Source organism: Accipiter gentilis, chromosome 18 (assembly GCF_929443795.1).
Source record: "Accipiter gentilis chromosome 18, bAccGen1.1, whole genome shotgun sequence".
NCBI classification, from domain to species: Eukaryota; Metazoa; Chordata; class Aves; order Accipitriformes; family Accipitridae; genus Astur; species Astur gentilis.
The window spans coordinates 8,486,715-8,507,016 of record NC_064897.1 but is presented as its reverse complement, the minus strand read 5'-3'; the positions used below and the strand labels follow the sequence as shown (position 1 = coordinate 8,507,016).

Below are 20,302 nucleotides of genomic sequence, written 5' to 3'. Positions count from 1 at the left end.
CTGGCACCGTGTCTGTGGCTGCTGTGCCCCTCTCTCAGCCCTGCACATACCTGCTCTGCTTCACTGTTGATCACCACCAGGTGGGAGCCCATCCCAGTGCAGTTCTGCTCACTCTCAATGCCGTGCATTGTATCATTTGAGAAAAAATAGCAGCTTTTTTGAAAGCGTTTCCAGCCCTTCGGGCAGCATGTCCAGCCTTGCTCTGTGCAGGGAGAGACCACAGAGATGAATGTTAATAACAAGAGAGATGGTGATTGCAAGGATCCCTGCTCTCCAGGGACAATGTTCATGTTCTACTTAGATCACATTTCCTGACAGAAAGTGCTTGAAAAAACAAGGATATACAGATATTTCTTCCCATTGCTTTGGGGTATGACCAGTAAGCTTTGTGTACACAAATCCATGGTAATCCATGTAAAATGATCTCAGGTCTTGACAAAGTTATTTTGGTGATCTGGTTTGACTTCTCCTTGTACAGTCTCCTTTAGGCCTTTAGCTCTAGGGAACAGGGGATATTGCTCCTTTGCCTGACTAGAGCTGTACTTTTATTATTGCTCCATTGTTAACCTTCCCTGTGCTGCTGTATGCTGTCCCTTCTATTTTGTCAGCGTTCGCAGCCACCCTGCCCTCCAGGACATCATTAACTTGGCCCTCTCCTCCCACTAAACTGTTAGCAGGGAATCCTTCTTCTCCCCACCTCTCTCCTCTGGAGCCTGCCTCTCTGGAGTCTGCTCCTGCTGCCACTTGCTGACAAAGCAGACCTCAGCATTCATTGTCCCCAACCCAAAGACCTCCCGCACCCCTGTCAGCACCACTGACCTTTGCCTTGAGGCAACTCTGAGATGCACCGCCACTCCATGAAATTCTGCTGCAGGGCTGTGGGCTGGCCACCGCTATGGGAGAAGGGAGCGACTGGAAAGGGAGAGGAAAAGCAGCAGGATTACCCCTTCCTCCTGGCTCCTCACACACCATCTCTGGGCTTCGCTCCTGTTTCCCCAGTTCCCCGCCAAGCACTGTCCCAGCATCACCTCTCCTCAGGCTGTCTCTTTCCATTTCACAAGCGGTAACTGCCATCCTCAGTGAATGCAACAGGCATTTCTGCTCCCAGCTTCCCACAGCTGCCCGCATGGACTCCCCCACCCACCGACTGACAAGATCTAGCCAGGATGACCTGGCCAACAGTGCTAGCGAAGCCTGCGTCCCACCTGGGCAGTGTCTGGTGGCCACAGCCAGCCTGTGGTTTGTCAACAGAGTCCGTCCCAGCACCAAGCAGTTGACACCAGACCCCTTTGGGTGCTGTGAAGTTGAAGGTGGGGGGGGAATTAGTGGATCCCTGGTCCAGGGCTCTGAAAAAACTGGCCCGAACAAGTGGTATGGCTGCCTTCCCAGCCAGAAGGAGACAATCTTCCGTGTCAGAGAGCAGAAGGACCATTGGAAGGACATCACACTGAGGACACACCAGACAGGATAGGGTTGATTCCACCCAGCCACAGGCATTTACCATGTGGATACCTACAGCCAAGCTGCCTGTCTAAATCTCTTTACAATCAATGGCACAGTTTGGCTCTTCCTAAGCTACAAATCAACAGTAGTTTGGATGAGTAACACATCAGATGGGCCTATTTCATCAGCAACAAAGACAGTCCAGGTGAAGGTAATCACATACAGCTAGAGCTGCTGAGACCAGGGTGGGAGGTAAACTCCTAGGACTTACTAGCCAGTTTATGGGGAATAATACAGTGTTAGTGACAGCAGGCTACATCTACATCCCAAAGGACTCATCACTAGCTCAAACACTCAGGGATATTGATTGGAAGCCGATCAGGGTGTGCTAAGTAATACAGATTTCTAGTTTTATCAACCATTTCATTTAGAAATATTGTTACTAGTGAGGAGGGCAGAGTAATCATAGAGGCCTCCATGCCTGATTAGTGAATTCCTGTAGTGGAAGAAGGCTCAGAGGAGACGGGCAAGGGCAATGCGTGACTGACCACAGCTGTTGCAAAGAAAGGTGACCTTATCTCAACACAAATGGGACCAGATGATGGACTTTGTTCTAGTTCAGCTGAGTAAAGCAACCAATTGTATCAGCTGAGTGAATTGACCAGCTGTGTTCATCCCTCTAAAGGTCAAAAAGAGGGCAATGTCTTCCTCAGTTAGCCAGACTAGCATGGGCTGAGTATGTAAGTGGCTTAGCACAAAATAGTGTAAAAACCTGAATGACTAACAAAAACATTTCTGAAGAAAGCAATGGGCCTGAGCTGGTTTTAACCTACATATTCCTTCTTGGTCACAGGGGACACCCGGTGTCTTGATGTTGAGCATATTGCAGAGACTGGTAATGAGAATCACATTTGTATTGTGACTCAACTATGCATTGCAATTGCTACCTCTGCTAAGTGCAGTTTGTACTTAGGTTTTCATTTAAATACATTACTGTATCACTCTGCTAAATCAAAATCCTATATAATATCAATTAACTTGGATAAATAAATTTGCCATTAAAGATTAAACCTTGCATGTGTGGAATATCTAAAAATACTGACCAGACAGTATCAGACTCTAACAGCGCACCCTAAACCTTTCCAACCATTTAACAGAGTACTGTGAAAAGTTACACATTTGGCAACAAAGCAATACAAACTTCTGCGACTCGGGAACTAATGACAGCAAAAGGAAGGGCAGCAATTTATCCTGACAACATGCCTCTTCCAAAATCCATCATCTTTATTGACAATTTGTGCAAACATGCCATGAATTATCTTTAGCAGAGAATGAAACAATGATTGCAATCTCCGCAAACTGCGTGTGCAAGAATAACTTTTTATTAATTATTCTAGTATACTGCAATTAACACTAAAAAGTTGTGAGAGCTTGCACCAGTTAATCCTGGAGATGCCAGAACTGTGAAAAGTTATTTTTTCCATTAGGACACTGAGTGTGTCCAAGCAACTTAGAGAGCTCAAGTGCAGATCTAGCTGTCTGTATAGACACTTGTGCTCCCATCTCCAGGTTTTTTCCCCCTCTGCTGAATGTAATTAAGTTCTTTTTGTGTGGTATGAAGGTAGAAAATTGTTCCACAGTTCTGAAGAGGCTGTGCAAGATGGGGATGTACAATCTGGGAACACGGAAAAGGCCTCAGGGTAAACAGTAGAAGATTTGTGGGATGTATGCAGACATATACAAAGTCAGGGCAGAAAAGCCCGAGACCTTACAGAAAGCCTGAACAGCCCTGAAATTCTGAAGATAGCCATGCTTCAAGTAGGGCATCAGACTAGAGATGTCCTGAAGCCCCTTCCTACCTAACTCTTTCCGTCATTCTAAGAAAGAGGATGGGTATAACAGAACCACCTGGCATAATGCTGTGGTAGTCCTAGCTCCCACATACCAGTTGGCCAAAACATCTGGATTGGCTGGCCTGCAAGAGAGAAGTTTGTGTCATGCCACAACAGTACCCTTAAATCCCCAGTGTTTAAGTGATCAGGAAAGATTTTGCTCCTAAACATACCTTTCAAATATTCAACATTTGGGTTTTCTGAGCCCAAATGTTGGTCCTAGCATCCTTTCCCATAATAAAACTGTTCCTGAGTAAAAGCTCCCTCCTGGTTGCAAGATATTGCCCTCTGCACTCTGATTTCTCTGCTTTTCTCCAAGCACTTCCCCCAGACCTCTCTCCTGTAACCAGGCTGCACATACTCACCAAGGAGAGCAGTAACAAGGGCAATGCACACCAAGAGGAGCAGCAGTGAGATCAGCCACGGGAGCCATAGAGGGTATTTCTGGGGATGGTGCTCACGTTTCTTCTTCTCAGGAGGTACTAAAAGTGAAGAAACATACCAAACATAACACCAGTCAACTATGCTTCAGTTAGTCCACATATCAAGGATGTAGAACTCAAGGGAGAGCTGCTCCAAAAAAAATGCAATTTCAGCTCTGATGTGGCAGTTCTGCAGTTCGGGAGAGGGGCAGATCGGGACAAAGCAGGGGACCTCTGTGGTTTCTGGAGAAGATCAGGTTCAGCCACAGGGTTCACAGCCCCAGCCCAGCTGATGAGCCAGCAATGCTAATTGCAGGTATTTGGGGGTGAGACCTTCACATGGCCTCAAAATCTGCAGTGAAACCATGTCTTTCTAGACTGACCCCAAAGCTGCCAAGCACAACGTTGCTCTACCCGTGATACTTGAGACATTTTTATGAAGATTTCATGTTAACTTCTCCCCAGAAAACTTTTTATCCCTGCTTCAGTTCCTTCTTAGCTTTTTGGACTTTCTGTGGAGAAGGTTGGTGTAAGCTGAATGAGGATAGGAGACAAAAAAACATGCAAAACTATGATGGCACAGAATCATCGGAAGATTAAAAAAAAAAAAAAATTCCCTTCCATCTCTGCTTTCCAAGCCAGGGTTCAGAGATTTGCTGTAGTAAAACTAGGTTGTGCTAGGCTGGATGCCTGGGGAGAACAGAGGGTTGTGTCCAGCAGCCTGAGTAAAGTATCCTACTCAGCTTCAGACTTGCCGGGGACTGACTTTTGTCTAGGGGGATACTGCTAGTACTGAGGAGGTTTGGGAGCAGGCAGGAGAATGGGTCACAGGGAAGGAGAAGCAAACACTTGTTAGGAGACTGTTCTAGGTTGTAGCAGGTACACAAGCCAGGGCAAACAGGAGGGTAAAGAGACAGCACCACTCACTGCAGGACAGGAGTAAAGAAGTTTCAGAAGAGACTGATATTAACGATAAGCTTTAGAGAGACCCCATTCATTGTTCAGCATGAACCTCCCAAGTCTGCCAGCAGCCATGTGTGCCTGCCAGCCCTGTCTAGTAAGCAAGATTTCCAGAAAACTGCTGTCTGGGGAAGCCCTCTGACGACTTCCCAAAGGCTTGGGTGAGGCTGTTAGAGCAGGGCAAAAAGCGTCATCTTTCATTATCAGAAGAGAGAACATTCATAGACAGACAAGACCCAGATTTTTCTGGCCAAATCGTGTTTTTCTAGCCAGAGCTTTTTGTTTGTAGTGAAAACAAGGACCTAGATCATGAGCTGGAGTCCAACCACCTACTTCAGACAACAGATCTGACCAGTCCAAATGACTTCTTGATGTGCTGCATGTCCACAGATTGACTGTTCAACCTGTGCCCAGTCAGACCTGTGCATGCCACACTCACACCCATGTGGCACAGAGAGGACTACCAGTATGCATGCACCTCACCAACACAACTACAGTGCAGTAGGTCTTGTGCATATTCAGTGGGTTAATCTCCCTGCAAAATGCTTCCTACAGTTAGTCTGCATGCTTACAACGTGTCCAGCATGATCACAACACAACTGACTTGATGAGCATATGCTGGTTATTCAGCACATAAATCCAACATCTCCTAGGCACATGCAACAAGTGTGGTGCAGCACAGATGCCTATGTTTCCACCTGGGAAATCCTGGCTGGAAACGCAGGAACCTAACTGCATTGTGGTGTGAAACCCACCCCAGTAGTCTCTGCCATCTCCTGCCACAGGTTATATGTTGTTTGATTAGCTGCTGTCTTGTCCTCTCTATCTTCCAATGACTGCCAACTTTGGTATCTCTAGAACCCAACTGGAAGAGGCTACAAAATGGGAAAACCCAGGTGTGCTTGGCCACTACCAACATGGAGTCTGCATGGCCAGAGTAACCACTCAGAAGGACAACAGAGCAGCAAGACTCCCTCAACCTTTCAATAATTTTCAATCATAACTCTCATCATGTGAGCATACCATGAGGCTGTGAGAGACATTAGCACTGTGTGCAATGGTTCTACTGGACACTTCTCTGAATTCAAAGTCTAAGCTACAACCAGTGTGTGATCACTAGGACCGATGCACCCAAAGGCAGACCCTGAGCACACACCCAAACCTATAGCATGAGCCTGGCATCAGCAGCTCAAGCAAATGTGGCTGGATCAGGTGTCTTTGGAATAGGTCATTGGGAACACAATGGGGAACTTCCACCGCCCCCACCTCACCATGATGGAAATGCTAACTGTAACCAGAACCAGCTAATCTTGGTGCATCAAAAACAGTGAGCTTTCAAGTCAGTCAGGAATACGTACATTCTTTATTTCCATGGCTCATGCCTCAGAGCAAGCAAGGAATAACCTGGAGCTGATGCCTGCTCTATTTGGGATTGTAAAACTGAGGTAAAGCTGTAAATAGGCAAGTGAATATCCTTAGTACCAATAATAATTCATTTATTTATTCATTCATTCATTTACGCACACATACTTTCACGCCTCTGGAACCTGCTGTTGTGTAGGTTCCTGTATCTAAGGGTGGAAGCAATGAGCCATACACGGAACATCTCTATGTGTTCCTACTTGTGGCATAATGACTACAGAATACCTACTGATCAGAACACGCCTTAAATTTGCACAAAGCCTAGTAAAGGCACCATTTTACAACCATGATTTTTAATAGCAATAAAAATTTGTTTGGTGTGTTAATTATTTTTCAGCAGTGGTAGACATCAATCACAGAATTGGATCTTCCTCCAGATCTTAGATAATTCTTTCTCTCTGTGTTTTAGGGTGTTTTGTTCAAGCCCATTCTTCCTTTTAACTTTTGGGTCTCTCTTCTCCAGGGACCATTTCTCAATCAACCAAAGACAAAGGGGCTGTAAGTTTCTGCAGCCGGTGCCACCTCTCACAAAGCTGCAGAGGGCACCTGACTGCTCTGCTGTGAGGAGGAATGTTGGTTCTCTACTCCTGCTCTCTCCATAAGCAGGTATCTCTAGCCTCACTCTCTCAGAGGCAAGACCAGTAGCAGCCAGGGCTTGGGCTTATTTGCTGCCATTTGCTGCCCTGGGAGCCCCTCCACCTTTGTGACAGATCAGATTGTTTGTAATAAACCATAGTGTCTATTGTTGTTATTCTGTATCTGTCCAAAAATGACTGTCTCATCCAAGACTACATAACATGTAAGGAGGCAGCTACTACCTGCATTATGCCAGGGCTAAGCACTATTACTGTACAGCACCCGTCCTGGACCCTCTACCATTCACCACTGATGGCGTTGCAACCAAAGGACTAAGGGAGCTCAAATACGTTCCTCACTGAATGCTCACTTGAAACCTACAGTTTGTGCTCCCAGTAGTCATCCTTGTTCATGTTGAAACTCCAACCACCTAAAGATTCCCACCTATCCTCTTGTAGATGTTCCTTGACCCTCTTCAAAACTCTTCCAGTCTCCTGCTCATGTAGTGGTAGACAACTCCTTTTTCTCACCAATTTGTCAAGACCAGGTAGGAACCAGTCACAGAAGGAAAAGTCTCTCTTCCCTGTTCTTCAGCCCCTCTCCCTCCAGGTCCCCTTCCCCTGAATAAGCCATCCATTCCTTACCTTTGACCACTGCAGCTGGTGATGCATTCTTGAACTTCACCTCAGCATAGGTGATTTCTGATGCCATTTAATCATAGGGTGATCACTGGCCCTTGTCCTTAGTTTTGCCACATAAAAGGTGGGGCTTTGAGGTCCCTGGTTCCAGAGGGAGACAACAATAAGTTACCAAGCCTTTCCCATCTGCTCATTCACCCTCTGTCTGTCACAGAAGGCTGTGCTGAACGCTGGAAACACTGGTAATAAACTGAGGGTTCCTGGGAGCTCAGAAATGCTCTGAACAGATCTTCAGGTTCTTAGCCCAGGAAATCAGCCCCAGCACTATGGAAACTTCTGAGAAAAGAAAAATGAGAACCTAACAACTGAAAAGGAAGTTGCACTCCTCCTTCCCCATACAGGACTCTCAGCTGATATGTTTCCTTTGTAAGATCTTGTTTGGGTTTTTTTTTTTTTACATTTTATTTTTAACTTGCTCTTCTTCCCTTATCTTCATGCCTTTCTTTTTCTGTTAGTAATTCTATCATTGCTCTTAGGTTTGCAGCTATCATGGGTCTTATCCCAGTTTAACCTGCAGCACAGCCCAATACAAAATGCATTCTGCCCTCATTTGTCTCTTGTGATTAAGCTGCATTTGCTACATCAAATATTGCATGCTATGTCTCATCCTGGGAAGTCAGCCCCAGCTGGCAGCTAGCACTAGAACAACTCTCAAATGAGGAACTGTTCCTGTAGAAGTTAGACTAGGGAGTTGCAGCCTTAGGCAAAGGAATAGAAATAATCAGAATTTTGATATATCCAAGGAGAAACAGAGAAGGATGAGGCCAGGGTCAGGGAAGAGAACAAGCAAAGTGGAATAAAAAACCAATTGTGTTGATGGTTTGAGAGGTTATTGGGAAGAGCAAATACAGAGACCTTTCTATCACAATCTCATTTACAGCCTGTGGAAATTCAGAGCAGTGCTTGCTTCCAGGGAGTGAGGCTGAAAAGGGCTGGTTTATATTTTTTGCTCCAACACTGTCATTTATCTCCCTTTTCTGCTTTCTGGTAAGGGCCTCTGATATTACCTTGTGGAAAATGTCAGACTACTCTTTAGTCTGATTTCAAGCTGGGGCAGATGTTGAAAGAAGACAGTTAAGGGAAATGGCTGCTGAGATACCTGCTGGATCAGACAGACTTCTGAGGAGAAATGCCAATGTGTCAGGGTACCCTGGAGAAAAAGAGTGTATCCACAACTTCTCTGGGCAGTATCCAGTGTCTCACCACCCTCATCATAAAGAATTTCTTCCTTATATCTAATCTAGATGTAACTTCTTTCGGTTAAAAACCTGTGCCCCTTGTCCTATCACTACAGGTGCTGGTAAAACATCTCTCTCCATCTTTCTTATAAGCCCCCTCTAAGCATTGAAAAGCCACAAGAAGGTCTCCAAAACAACCAGAAGAAAGAAGGAGCAGCGTTGCTTGGTTAGTTTGGCTAGCTGGAATTTCCTCAAGGCAGACCAGAATGAGACACTCGCAGGACATCCAGGGAGCTAGCACGGAGGGTGCACAGGGCAGATAGGACAGTGCAAGGAAGAACATGTCAGACAACAGAGGAGAAAAATGTGGCAGAAGGTAAAGGGCAAGTGAGGGATGTAGTGGACATCTGAACACAGATTATGGCGAACTACCCCTAAACACAGTGGGGCATATGTAGCTGGATTTCTTTACCAAGGAGCCTCCTCATGTCTCATGTGCACTGAGCTGGCTTCACTTCTCCTTTTTGTATTGTGTGCAAAGAGGGTGACTTTTATACAAGAAGAAGAGTGGCTGCAGGACAGAAGCCTGATCCCTTGAGAAGGTGCATGCTGCCTGCTTTTCTTTCCAACATCCTTCCAGCACTTTCCTTTGTCTTCAGGCTTGGCCCTCTCAGTAGAATTAAGCCTCCCTAAGTGTTTGCTGAAACCTAGTTATGCCCTCAAATTTCATGCTGAGATTTCAGTCAGAGTAATCTTCTGTGTGCTTCCCCCCTGTCCTTGGCCAACCAAGCCAGAACATACTCATGGTCTCATGGGGAAAAGGCTTACTTCCTGGCAGGGTTTCAAACTTTCCACTGTGAAGAAATGGGAAATACAATCGGCAGACAGAGAAGGAAGTCACAGTGTAGCTTCATGAGCTTTTTGCCACTGAAACACCTCTCCAAACACGGCTGAGGCATTTCAAATACAAATTCAGGATCTAGCTGCTGATTTTATTAGAATACACTAGATTGCGCTCAAACATCAGAAGACAGCTCAATTCTTCCTTCTCAGCCATCAGAGTTGTTGCTTGCTGTCAAAATTCAACCCTGAATCATACTTCCATAGGATACAATGCTGGGCTTTTGTGCAACAACTGTGAGGTGATATTCCTGAGGGTAAAATTTGTGCTTTGAATTTCATATGCACTGACAGCATGTAAATGGGTGGGAGATGGGGAGAACTGAACCCAGCAGTTAGTTGTGGGGCTGAAAATAGAAAAAAAAGATGACCTTGCTTTAAAAAAACCCAGACTTGCACTATGTTTCCTTGCATTCCCACTGCTGTTTTTCAGTTCCTCCCTTCCCCCTCAACCTGTGTGCTGCCCACCCCATGCAGTACACCCTCATCGTCCCACAATACCTGTGTTTCCCCACAGACATCTTTCATCTCAACCCCACTCAGCACTGCCAGGTACCTCCCATGCTCCTAACACCCACGTACCTCACAAGCCCCAGCTCCTTTCTAGGACTCGTGTGTTTGCTCAGCACAACAGTCCTGCTCTCCCTCCTTACTCATGCTCTAGCTGCTGCCTTTAGGTGGTTGCTCTGCAAGCTGTGTGGGCACAGGCAGAGGGAAGGCAGTTTGCTGCATTCTGGAAAGCAAAGCAGAGAGCAAGAAAGGCAGAAAGACAGAGATGGGGGAGAAGGGAGATTTCTCTAGCCAAATTGTATTCTCTCCATTGACTGTCATTCATGTGGTTTTGTTCAGTTTCTTGAATGGAGCACTGATAGCACAAGATCTTATTCAAGCACAGCCCACACCCAGTCCTTTCATAAAACTCTTTGCTCTGATCTTACCGGGACCCTAGCTGCCTGCTGATAGCACAGTCCTGCCATCACCTGCTCTTATGGCACCTCTAACAAGCACAGTCCTCCAGGTCACTCAAATAAAGACAGCCTAAACCCAATCCTGGCTTTTTGTCCCTGAACCGGGGTGAGAAGAGCATCAGAAGTGGATGCATGCCACCCTCTCAGTCTTCCCTCTCCACATCATCTTGCTCCTCCCCTAGGGATTAAGGCCATGGAGTTAATGAAGGGAGAGCAGAGCCCTTGCAACCAAGGGAAGAGCATAAAAAGGCACTGAAGCATAGAGAACGCCCAACGCCCAACATTGAGCAGTTTGTAAGGGATAGAAGATACCTAATCAAAGGGATTCAGGCAGTGAGAGCTCCTAGAGAGCCCCTGAGGGATTTGGCTGGTTAGAGGGGATCTAGCAATAAGTCATCCCACTGTGTACCCTGCTTGCAAGGAACTGGTTAGGGCAGGGAGGGACAGGATGCTACAGTTCTCACTGCAGGAGCTGAGCTCCCCCAGCTCCAGTGGACAGTGTGGGAGCACTGCAGCCTGCTGAGACCTGAGAGAAAGGCACCCTGCGCCCTTCTGCATGGCTGACCACACTGGCCAGAGCTGCAGGGAGATGGGAGCTCTTCTGGGAGGCTGATGACAGAAAGTGAAGCAGGGTGCCATGCAGATACACTAGGAGACCTAGGAAGAAATGTGTTGTATGGAGTTGTGAAAGCTCAGAGAAAAGGACATTAGAGCATCCAGGGGTGAAGAGGAAACAGGGAAGGACTGAACTGAGAGCGAGAAAGGGAGGCAAGAGCAGAGGGTGGGAAGGATAAAACAGAAGGTGGCACTGCAAAGCCACACTAATTTGTCAGGTAGCAGCACTGCACCACAGGCAGGCCTGAGTCAGCAGCAACACTTTGTGTCCTGAGCAAAACCACCTGGAGTGACACTCTAGCACTTCGACAGAGACCAGCAGCTCCCCAAAAATGCTACAGTTACAGTACCAGGCAGAATGTGGTGGAAGGAAAGAAAAGTAGGAGAGATGAGGGAGAAAAGTTCCTCCCCAAAAGGGTTTGTACATTCCTCCGCTGCCCACATCTCTGCCAAGTTTTAGCAAGAGCTGAGGGTTTCAAGCAGAACAAACCATGTCCAAAAGCGGAGCTGTGGGAGGTCAAACTCAGCTTTGGAAAGGGAAAGCTGTGTGCTCACCTGTGATGATAGGCTCCCAAAATCCCTCAGGTACAAAGGAAGGAATAAGAGAAGGAAGAATGGCATCCAGGGAACCTTCAAACACACAAGAAGCCCCAACCCACCTCTTTACATGTACCATTAACCCAGGATTGTTTCTTCAGAAGAGAAAAGATAAGTTTCATTTATTTCCCCTAATTAACAAATTATCCAACCAAAGCCAACAGAGGACACATTCAGATGCATTATCTCACAGCTTTGTTTTGTGCCATTACTGGGAACATTGCACCCTCACTCCCTTCCTCTTTTGGATCTGAGCCGCAAGTCTCAAGGCCAGAAATTGTTGGAGATCAGATCCGGATGCTGCAGTTGCTTGTCAGAGCTGCATATCTGACTCCAAACCTGGGCCAGATCCAAGTCCTGGTCAGACGCAGTGGCCTGTTTCAGAGGTAGGGCTGTGACGTTTAGCTTCTTAGAGCGGGCACATGGGATTTGCATGAACAAGCTGTGGCCACCTAACACCTCCCCACAGAAGCAATCCTTCACGCTTCATTGTCAGTTCTGTCCAAGGATGGCACAGATCTCATCGGCCTTGAATTCGTTTTGGCTACATCTCTGCCCAGTGAGGTGAATGCACCTCATCTCCCTCTTTTGAAGGGGGAGTGGAAAGAAAAGCACAAAAATGGAAAACAAGCACGGTCACCAAGCAGGCATGGGGGGCTATCAGGTAAGGTCACCCAGATCCGTGCCATAACCTCAGGGCCACTCCTGTCTGATCTCAACCCATTTCCCTCCACATCCCCACGTCCTCTCCACGGGGATGCACAGGAGGGGAATGCGGTTTTGGGGAGGGCTGCACTGGGTGGGCTGTCCCACCAGAGGGCACTGGAACAGCAGCACAAACCGCCCAGGCCCTGCAGAGCTCGCCTCAGCGCGGGCATGGCGTGGCTCCCTCACGCTGCTCCCCTCCTCAAGGGTAGGTTTATCAGGAAGATCGCAAACGGCCTGCCCTGACCCTCACCCTGCCAAGAAGGCCCTGAGCGCCATTTGGAGCCTCTGCGCCCATCGCTCGCCAGCAACAGGGCAAGGGACGGCACCTGCCTCCAGAGCAGCACGGCTGTGCTCCGCGTCCAGTCAGGATGGGACGAGGCGAAAGCCAACTGGAAACAACTGCGGAAAGCTGAGGTAAACCCAGGGAGTAGAGTCAGCTCCACCGGACACTCCCTGTCACTTCGTCACTGAAATACGCTGGGGAAGCCTTAATGCCGAGCAGCGAAGGCTCTAGCTTTGGGGCTCAACCGCAGGCAGGAGCCTTCTCATGACACGGACGTCAACGCGGTCGGATGGGGAAGAGCACTTTTTGTTTTTGAAGGGCACAGTCTCCAGGTGCCCGCGTCACCCACTTTAACCTATGTGCTAGGACACTGAAGCCAGTGTCAGCACAGTAAAGCGAAGGGCGGGCAAGCGGCACTCCCAGGTGCCAGCCTCCAGCACGGAGCTGGCGCTGACTCCGAGGGCGAAGGGCCCCCGCGGCTGGGACTGACGCAGAGGGCAAAGTGCTCCTTGCTGACTCACTCCGGCCTGCAGCACCGCAGCTGCATCTCTTAGACTCTGCCTCCAGTTCGCAGTTATTTGCGTACTTAGCGTTTTAAGACTGGGCAGAGCACAGCACGCCACGCTGGTCCTTGCACAGCCTGTGCCCTTCCTGAGCTGAAGGATCACCATCAGACCTCAGTGTTCCCCACCACCCAACCCGCCATGTCAGATGTCTCACCTGACACTGCTGGCCCACAGCAGCACCCGTGTCACCACAGCCTAGCACAAAAGTTGTGCTAGGAAAGAGTTCAGGCTGGCAGTATCTCATTCAAACCTTGCTCAAAGCGGGGCTACTTCTGAAGCTAGACCAGGTTACCCAGGGCAGGTTGTCTGCTTACAGTAATCCTATTTCTGTCTGGAATACGTTGCTTAAGGACTTTTCCTGTTCTTCTACCCCAAAAGTATGCAGTGGTCATTTCCAAGCATGCTTCTACACATACCTATAGTATTGACTTCAGCTTTAGGTATTAGCAACAGCAGCCCCTAACTCTGGACCAAACATGCAGCCTATGCTGCCGTATCTGTAGCCCCTGAGCACATATTCTCCAAAGAAAATGCTCTCCTACCCCTCTCCTCTTGGCACTGCTGCTCATCAGAATCCAGTTCTTTGTCCCTGCCAGCTAACCAAAGCAATGGTTTGCATAGCACTACTAACATAGTATCGCCACACATCTTTGAATGGCTTGCTTAATGCCATAATCAGTGCTTATGGATGAGTGCTTAGACTTCACTTCAGAAAAGTCTTGGAGGGGTTCAGTTCCTATGGGCCAAACTTTAAAGACAACAGATGTACACACGCATATGCACACGGGCAGACTGCAAGAAGAGATATGTGCCTGCCCTGGGACGTCTCAATTCCAAGCCCTACACTATGCTGTCCACGCAGGGGGACACTGAAGCACGGAGGGCATTAGGATAGCAGAACATGGCTACATTTGGAAGCACCAGTTCCATTGCTGCCAAACTGTCATGAGAGATGAAGAAAAGAAAATAGAAGTCTTTAAACGGTTCTTCTGTAAACTTGACCGGGGGTCAGTTTTAAGTCATTTGGGAAAGCTTTTGAGTGACAAGTTACGATACTGGTGGACATAAAGGCAAAGCTGCTATTGGACTGAGGGAAGCATTCAATAAAAGCCAATACAAATTCTGCTGTCACCCAAAGCTGTTCTAGTCTGTTTTAAACCAGACCCACCAAAGTTCTTGTCCTGGCATCTTATGGTTGCCTACCTCCTTCTCCTTTGTGCCTCCTGTGTGCTAAAGTCAAGACACCCTTTCCTTTCCCCTCTGTCTCAGATGCTCCCAGGGACACCTCCAGATGCTGCAGTTCTGCTTTGTGGCTTGTTCCATACCCAGGTCCAGCCCTTGCCCACATCCCTCCCAGGCCCAGCTCTCCCCTGACCAGCGGAGGTCACTGCAGGTAGCCAACCCAGCAGTCAGCATCCTCTTGCTGACAGATGCCAGCTGCGATTTCTTTTCAGGGAGCACTTCACCACTGCTAGCTAGGTCCCAGGTCATGTTTGCCTGCATCCTTCCCTCCCAACTGCTGGGGGCCCAGCCGGTCCCTGGAGATGGCGGCTGAGCTCAGGGATTGCCAGAAGCCCTGCAACAAGGGGATTCAGCAGCAGATGACAGCACATGGTCATGGGTGAGATGGAACTTGCAAGCCCTGGTTGGAGGTGTCACCAACCCAGCCAGGCTTGCAGACCAGGCTAGGAGGGCAGGGGAGCACCGCACCTCTTTACATCCCTAAAACACAAGACTCGACACAAAGGCTGCAAGTTACAGGCAGCTCCCTCCTTCAGGGAATGTCTCTTCAGACTGCTTCAAGGATTAATAAGCTGGTCTCCTAAGCAAGCCAGCAGCCTCTGCCCCAACATGCAGGAGTTGCCATCCTACAATGCCTGGGAAAGAAATGGGAAAGCAGGCCATTGCAAGTTACCTGGCTGGCCTGCCCCAAACACAAGCAATGCAAGAAATTCACCACAGGCTCCCAGCAGTGACAGCTGGCAAAACAGGGCTCAGGTCAGGAGCCACTACATGCACCAGCTGGTGCTGACTGATCTTCCCATGCTCAGAGGCAGCTTCAAGGAACGTCTGTAAGAGCCCCAACTCTGGATGAGGACACACAGCTATAGCTAATGGCAGCTGGCAAAATTAAGCTATCAACCTAGAAGGGCACTACATCCTGCAATGTGCTTTTCCTGACTATTAGCATGGACAAAGCTATTAACTTGGAAAAGAGACCTAAAACGGTCTCTAGATTGAGAATCTATTGTTCACATAATGTAATGAGCACTCAATGGATTGCCTAGACCTTGAGGCATTACAACGTGTGTTAACTACAGAGCACTGGGACCTATGTTTTATATGCATTAAGAGCCCAGTTGTGCTCCCTCCTAGAGCTTTGTAGGTTTATGCTGATTTAACAGGATGAGTTCAGGTTCAGATCCTGTTCTCTCATCACCAAAGCCCAGGAACACTTTGCTGTTTTTGGTTTCTTGCTTGTTTTTTGTTTGATTTCCTCCAATGGAAATCTCTTCCTCTCCATTTCTTCAGGAGTCCCCACACAGCACCAAGGCTTTGTTAAAGCTAGCAAGTTTGTGCCTGTAATCCGTATTGTGTGGCTGTAGTAAGAATAGTTACTGCACAGCTACAAGACAGGAGTTTTAAGTCACAGAACATAGAACAGAATTAATGGGGGAAGTGGGGGGAAATGCCCACCTCAACTGCAGCTCTTGCAAAAAAAATTACAACCAATAACCAGACAAAACTGGGATCTTTCCATTTACACTTGTTTCATGACTCTATGTGCCACACTGTCTCCCATTTGGCATGAACTCTTCTCCCCCTTTGACCATTGTCTCTCTCAAACTGAGGGCAGCTCTTCCCAGCTGCCTAACCAGTTGATCTATTATGTGGAATGCAATAAATGTTCAGGAGATATTGCTCAGTTTGATCTATTGATCCACATTAAAGGCCTGGCCTTAATCCTTTACCTAGAGAACACTATTATCTGCAGCATCAGAGACTGTAGGTCTCAAGCAGCCTGCATACTGGCTTCTGCTACATTAGAAGAAGCCACTGGCAGCAGAAAGTGCAGGAAGAGGTGAGAGGATTCAGCCAGTCCAGTCACAGACCAAGTCATTTCACCAGTAACTTACCATCACAGTCAACTTCTCCCACTGGGGACGGAAAGATTGTTCCTGATGGTCAGCAAGGAGAAGGGGGGCAGGATTTACACAAGACACAAGCTGTTTCGTTCTAGCAGGCCCCACCGTGAGGAAAGACACGGGGACCAGGAAGATGTCCAGAGAGGACTAAGCTCTCCCTCATTAACTGTTTCCTAGCCCTCTGTGCACACACAGGAGTATATCCCAGCACCACCCTTCAGTACACCTCACCCCTCACCTGAAAATCCTCCTACTCTGGAGAAATAACCCTCTTCGGCTATTCAACTGCTTTTGCTGCAAGCACGTACTGTAAAGTCAGAGAAGCTTCACCATGGCTGATGGACAGGACCCTTCACCTTCTGCCTGGCCAGGACCTATGCAATATATCCACCCTATTCACCAAAAGAGGGTAACAGCTTTGCTCCTAGATCTGAAGAAATCTAGAGATTATTTTTTTTTTTGGCCACCACAGATGGTAGAATACTTGACAATGACACCAGCGCTTACTGGTGTAATTCAAACAGCTGACTTAAAAGGTTAAGACTTCTCATCTTTACCCAAGCCACAAGACTTCTGTTGTACTTAACCATATGTAGAGCTTTGCTGTCTGGCAGAGGAACACCAAGCAAAGGTGGCTGTGCAAGAAAAGATGGCTGTGAGCAGGCTTGATAGGAGAACATCAGGGCCCTGAGCATATTCTCCATCTTCTGGGGGATTGGCTGCCTGGACTCAGGTCCAGCTTAAATAATACAGGCATCTGGCTTTGAGAAACCTCAAGAAAGTTTGCCTGTGAGCTTATCTCAGCTAAAGGTTCTCACCCTTGAGCCCTGCCTGAGTTAGTGCAGCCATGCCCATGCCTGGCCATGTACCCTGCTGACCTAAATCCTCAGCCTGACCTGCTCTGATCTTCTTGCTAAGGTATTGTGGGACCGTTCCTTTGTTGGCAAGGCCGCTGCCCGGCCTGCCTTGCTGTGACTCAGCTTCCAGCTTGCTCGCCCTTTCAGAGCAGCCTGCCCTTGCTGCTCCCTGACAAAGGGCCCACTCAGCTCACCTCACACATCTCTGCAGTCAGCAGAGACTGCTTCCCATTAACAAGCATGGCAAGAATCAACTCTGAAAACATCTGTAGGGTGTAGAAGCCTCTAATGTCTGAAATGCTAAATGGCAGGGCAACTAAGTTTTCTCACTTGCTATTTTTATCTACATTCTTATCAAGCATCACACACACCCCTACAGTCAGGCCCGTTTCTGTATTCCATGTTGTTGGGGGCTTGGGGTCTTCTTTATCCCATTTTTAACAGCAATAGGTCATTTTTGTGTCCTTCTTCCATGCTCCTACTTCTTCACCCAGACAGAGCCTGAACCTGTTCACTCCTAAAGTTGCTGTTGTCCAGTCTACAGGCCATAATGCACTTGCAGAAGGGTAAGTAGGCTACTAGGATCTTGCTGGAGACATAAAGACCTTCAGTCTGCAGGGCTTTCAAAGGAACAACAGTTTGACAACTTAGAAGACTCGTGACATTCTTTTCCCCAATATTACTTGTTTAATTACCATTTGCACCAGTACATCTTATGCTTTATATACATATATCTTTAATTTTTGCTTCTTCAGCTTTTCAAATACATAATATATTATCTCCAGAATACTAACTAAGACAATACAGAAGAGGCTCCTAGTTAGTTGTTAATTGGTGCCAAGAACTTCCGTGGTTTGGGGAACTGATACATAGTTGAAATGACAGGACCGCACAATGATTTGAGAAAAAAAAAGAAAAACAAAAAGCCAACCAGCAGAGTCCATGACTTTGCTAGCAGATTATAGCCACCCACAAATTCAGAGGCAGGGAGTTTAAGTACAATGAGACTGCAGGAGTGACTATGAAGGTGGGGCAGGGGCGGCAGGGGGAACATCAAGAGAGCCAGGGGATCAGGATTAAATGACTACTTAAAATACATCCAACAGCAGTCTGGTCCCCACTTCCACAAGTGGAACTGCAGCAGCTTTAGAGCTATTTTCAAGAATTTTGTTTCCCAGAGGGATGGTCTAAGTGAAACTTTGCCTCCAAAATGCCCTCAGTGTCGTAAGAAGACAAAAACAACAAGAGACCTTTGCAAGTACAAGGTGCATATAGCTAACTACTCTCTTTTAAAAGCCTCACCAGGAAATCTTTGCCCAAAGGAAAAAATTTACTTGCACAGGTATGCTAGCAAAGCGTATCCCACTTACAAAAGTGTTGCTGCTGGTTGAGTGTTCAAAACAGGAAGAAGCCTTCCAGTGAAGTACCAAAATCATAGTGTTCTAGTAACTGGGTACAGCTGTAGAAGAGTCACCGAGACCACTGTCCCAGCTCATGTTTTGGCTTATCAGCTAGCACAGAGGGCAGCTAGCATTGTGAGGTTTCCAGCATGCCCATGGGCCTTGCCCAGAGTAATCAGCAGACTTACAACCCAGATCACATCTATAGCTGCTGAAGATGGAATAGTGTCCAGATCAAAGGGCCTTAGGAAACTCTCCCAAAGAGACCAGCAGAGAGTAAGGGCCTTTTACCTCTTTCTAACCCCCTAAACCACACAGAAAATAGAGTGGGTTTGGGGCACATTAAAAATAAAAAAAAAAAAAAAAAAAAAAAAATCCAAGTTACAATAACCAGCTCACATCCCTAGAAAGTTAGCCTCAGAAGAAAAGCCACAAGGAACACAGGTGGGAGAATTTCACTGCCACAGTTCTCAAGGTTTGGCCTACTATACATTTCCTGCCCAAATGATAAGTGCGAGCTGAAAAGGGGAAAGAGTCTGTCCCTTCAGCAGAGAATAATCCACTGTCCCACCATAGTTCTTACTGTGGCATGGATATGCAATACTTGTAACACAGTGCCAAGTCACAACACAAGGCTCAGGATTGTGACGCAGGAACATGAAATGCTGAGTGGTGGGATTATCTGGTTGTCATCTAGTGCAAATAACTACCAAATTATAAAAACAGGCTTTTTTTTTTTTTAAAGCCATTTCCAGTTAAAATAGCTTAATGACAATGAGGCTGTTGCATGGGGCGGGAGGGAGAAAAGACTGAAAATGAGAGAAGTTCCTTCAGTGAACCTGCAAGCCAAACAAGGAGCCTCAAGATGGGGTGCCCACCTGGAGCTACAGCACAATGGCAGCAGGTCTACTCAAGGACATGCATGACTCCTCCTACAAGAGCACAGGAACATCCAGCACTATCAAGAATTGCACCAAAGAGAGGAAGAGTAGTGTGTTCATGGGGAGGTGCACTCCTCACCACAGATGTAATTAATTAAAAGAAGGTTTTGTGTTGAGACAAGACCTATCTCCTTACAGCTTCCATGTACAAGCTACAGCCAAATGCAGCTGTCCTCAGCACTGCAGGCCAAGCTGCAGAGACTTGAGTCACTACTGAAAGCAGCTGCAAAAAGCAACAGTCTAACCAGAGAAAATTTAAAGGACAAGGAACCCAGAGGCACCTACCCAGCCTCTTCCTGTACCCACCTTCTTCAGAATTCTTGCTTTACCTGTATGGAAAGAGAGGGAAAAAGAGCTAGGATGTACCATGTAACGGCCAAGTGGGTGGAAGAAATGAGGCTACCTCTCTCCTCCTTGCCCATCTTGTGAGGAGTCAGTATGTTCTCTTTAGGTTCAGTGGTTTCACTGTGGGACCAAAACCAGTAAGTTTTAAGTGAAGTGAAGATCCAGTTTAAAAGGGAAGGATTGTCCTGATTTGTTTTTGATTGAAGACTAGAGAGGTTTGTGCCCCCTCTGATCCCATTTGGTGCCTCTAGAGCCTCTTGGTCATCAGTTTGTCACATTCCACTGCTTTGACCATTCAGAACTGGACCCAGTTGGACTGCTGAGGAGCCTGATTGGGAACAGCACTGAAATGAAGAGAGGAGAATCAAAGAAGCAGATCTAATAT

At 47.3% G+C, this 20,302-nt stretch overlaps 2 protein-coding genes across 5 annotated transcripts in view; both read right to left on the bottom strand.

Annotated features, from left to right (window-relative positions):
* The window catches only part of LOC126048103 (C-type lectin domain family 4 member E-like), a 22,654-nt gene extending 15,191 nt beyond the window's left edge, over positions 1–7,463 (bottom strand). For 2 of the 3 annotated variants that reach the window (XM_049822615.1, XM_049822616.1), the window contains exons 1-4: positions 7,360–7,463; positions 3,701–3,817; positions 820–912; positions 51–202 (exon numbers count right to left, since the gene is read on the bottom strand). In XM_049822615.1, coding sequence (XP_049678572.1) covers positions 51–202; positions 820–912; positions 3,701–3,817; positions 7,360–7,426 — 429 coding nt within the window. In that variant the 5' untranslated portion in view covers positions 7,427–7,463. Of the gene's footprint in view, positions 1–50; positions 203–819; positions 913–1,205; positions 3,419–3,700; positions 3,818–7,359 lie in introns of those variants that run through there. The other variant, XM_049822619.1, reaches the window with a different exon arrangement.
* Positions 7,425–20,302, bottom strand: part of NECAP1 (NECAP endocytosis associated 1) — an 18,625-nt gene continuing 5,747 nt past the window's right edge. The window contains exons 8-9 of one of the 2 annotated variants that reach the window (XR_007508793.1): positions 19,939–20,261; positions 7,425–7,494 (exon numbers count right to left, since the gene is read on the bottom strand). Coding sequence is in view for 1 of the 2 variants with exons in the window: in XM_049822613.1 (XP_049678570.1) it covers positions 20,213–20,261 (49 nt within the window). In the remaining variant the exon portion in view is untranslated. Of the gene's footprint in view, positions 7,495–17,895; positions 20,262–20,302 lie in introns of those variants that run through there. The other variant, XM_049822613.1, reaches the window with a different exon arrangement.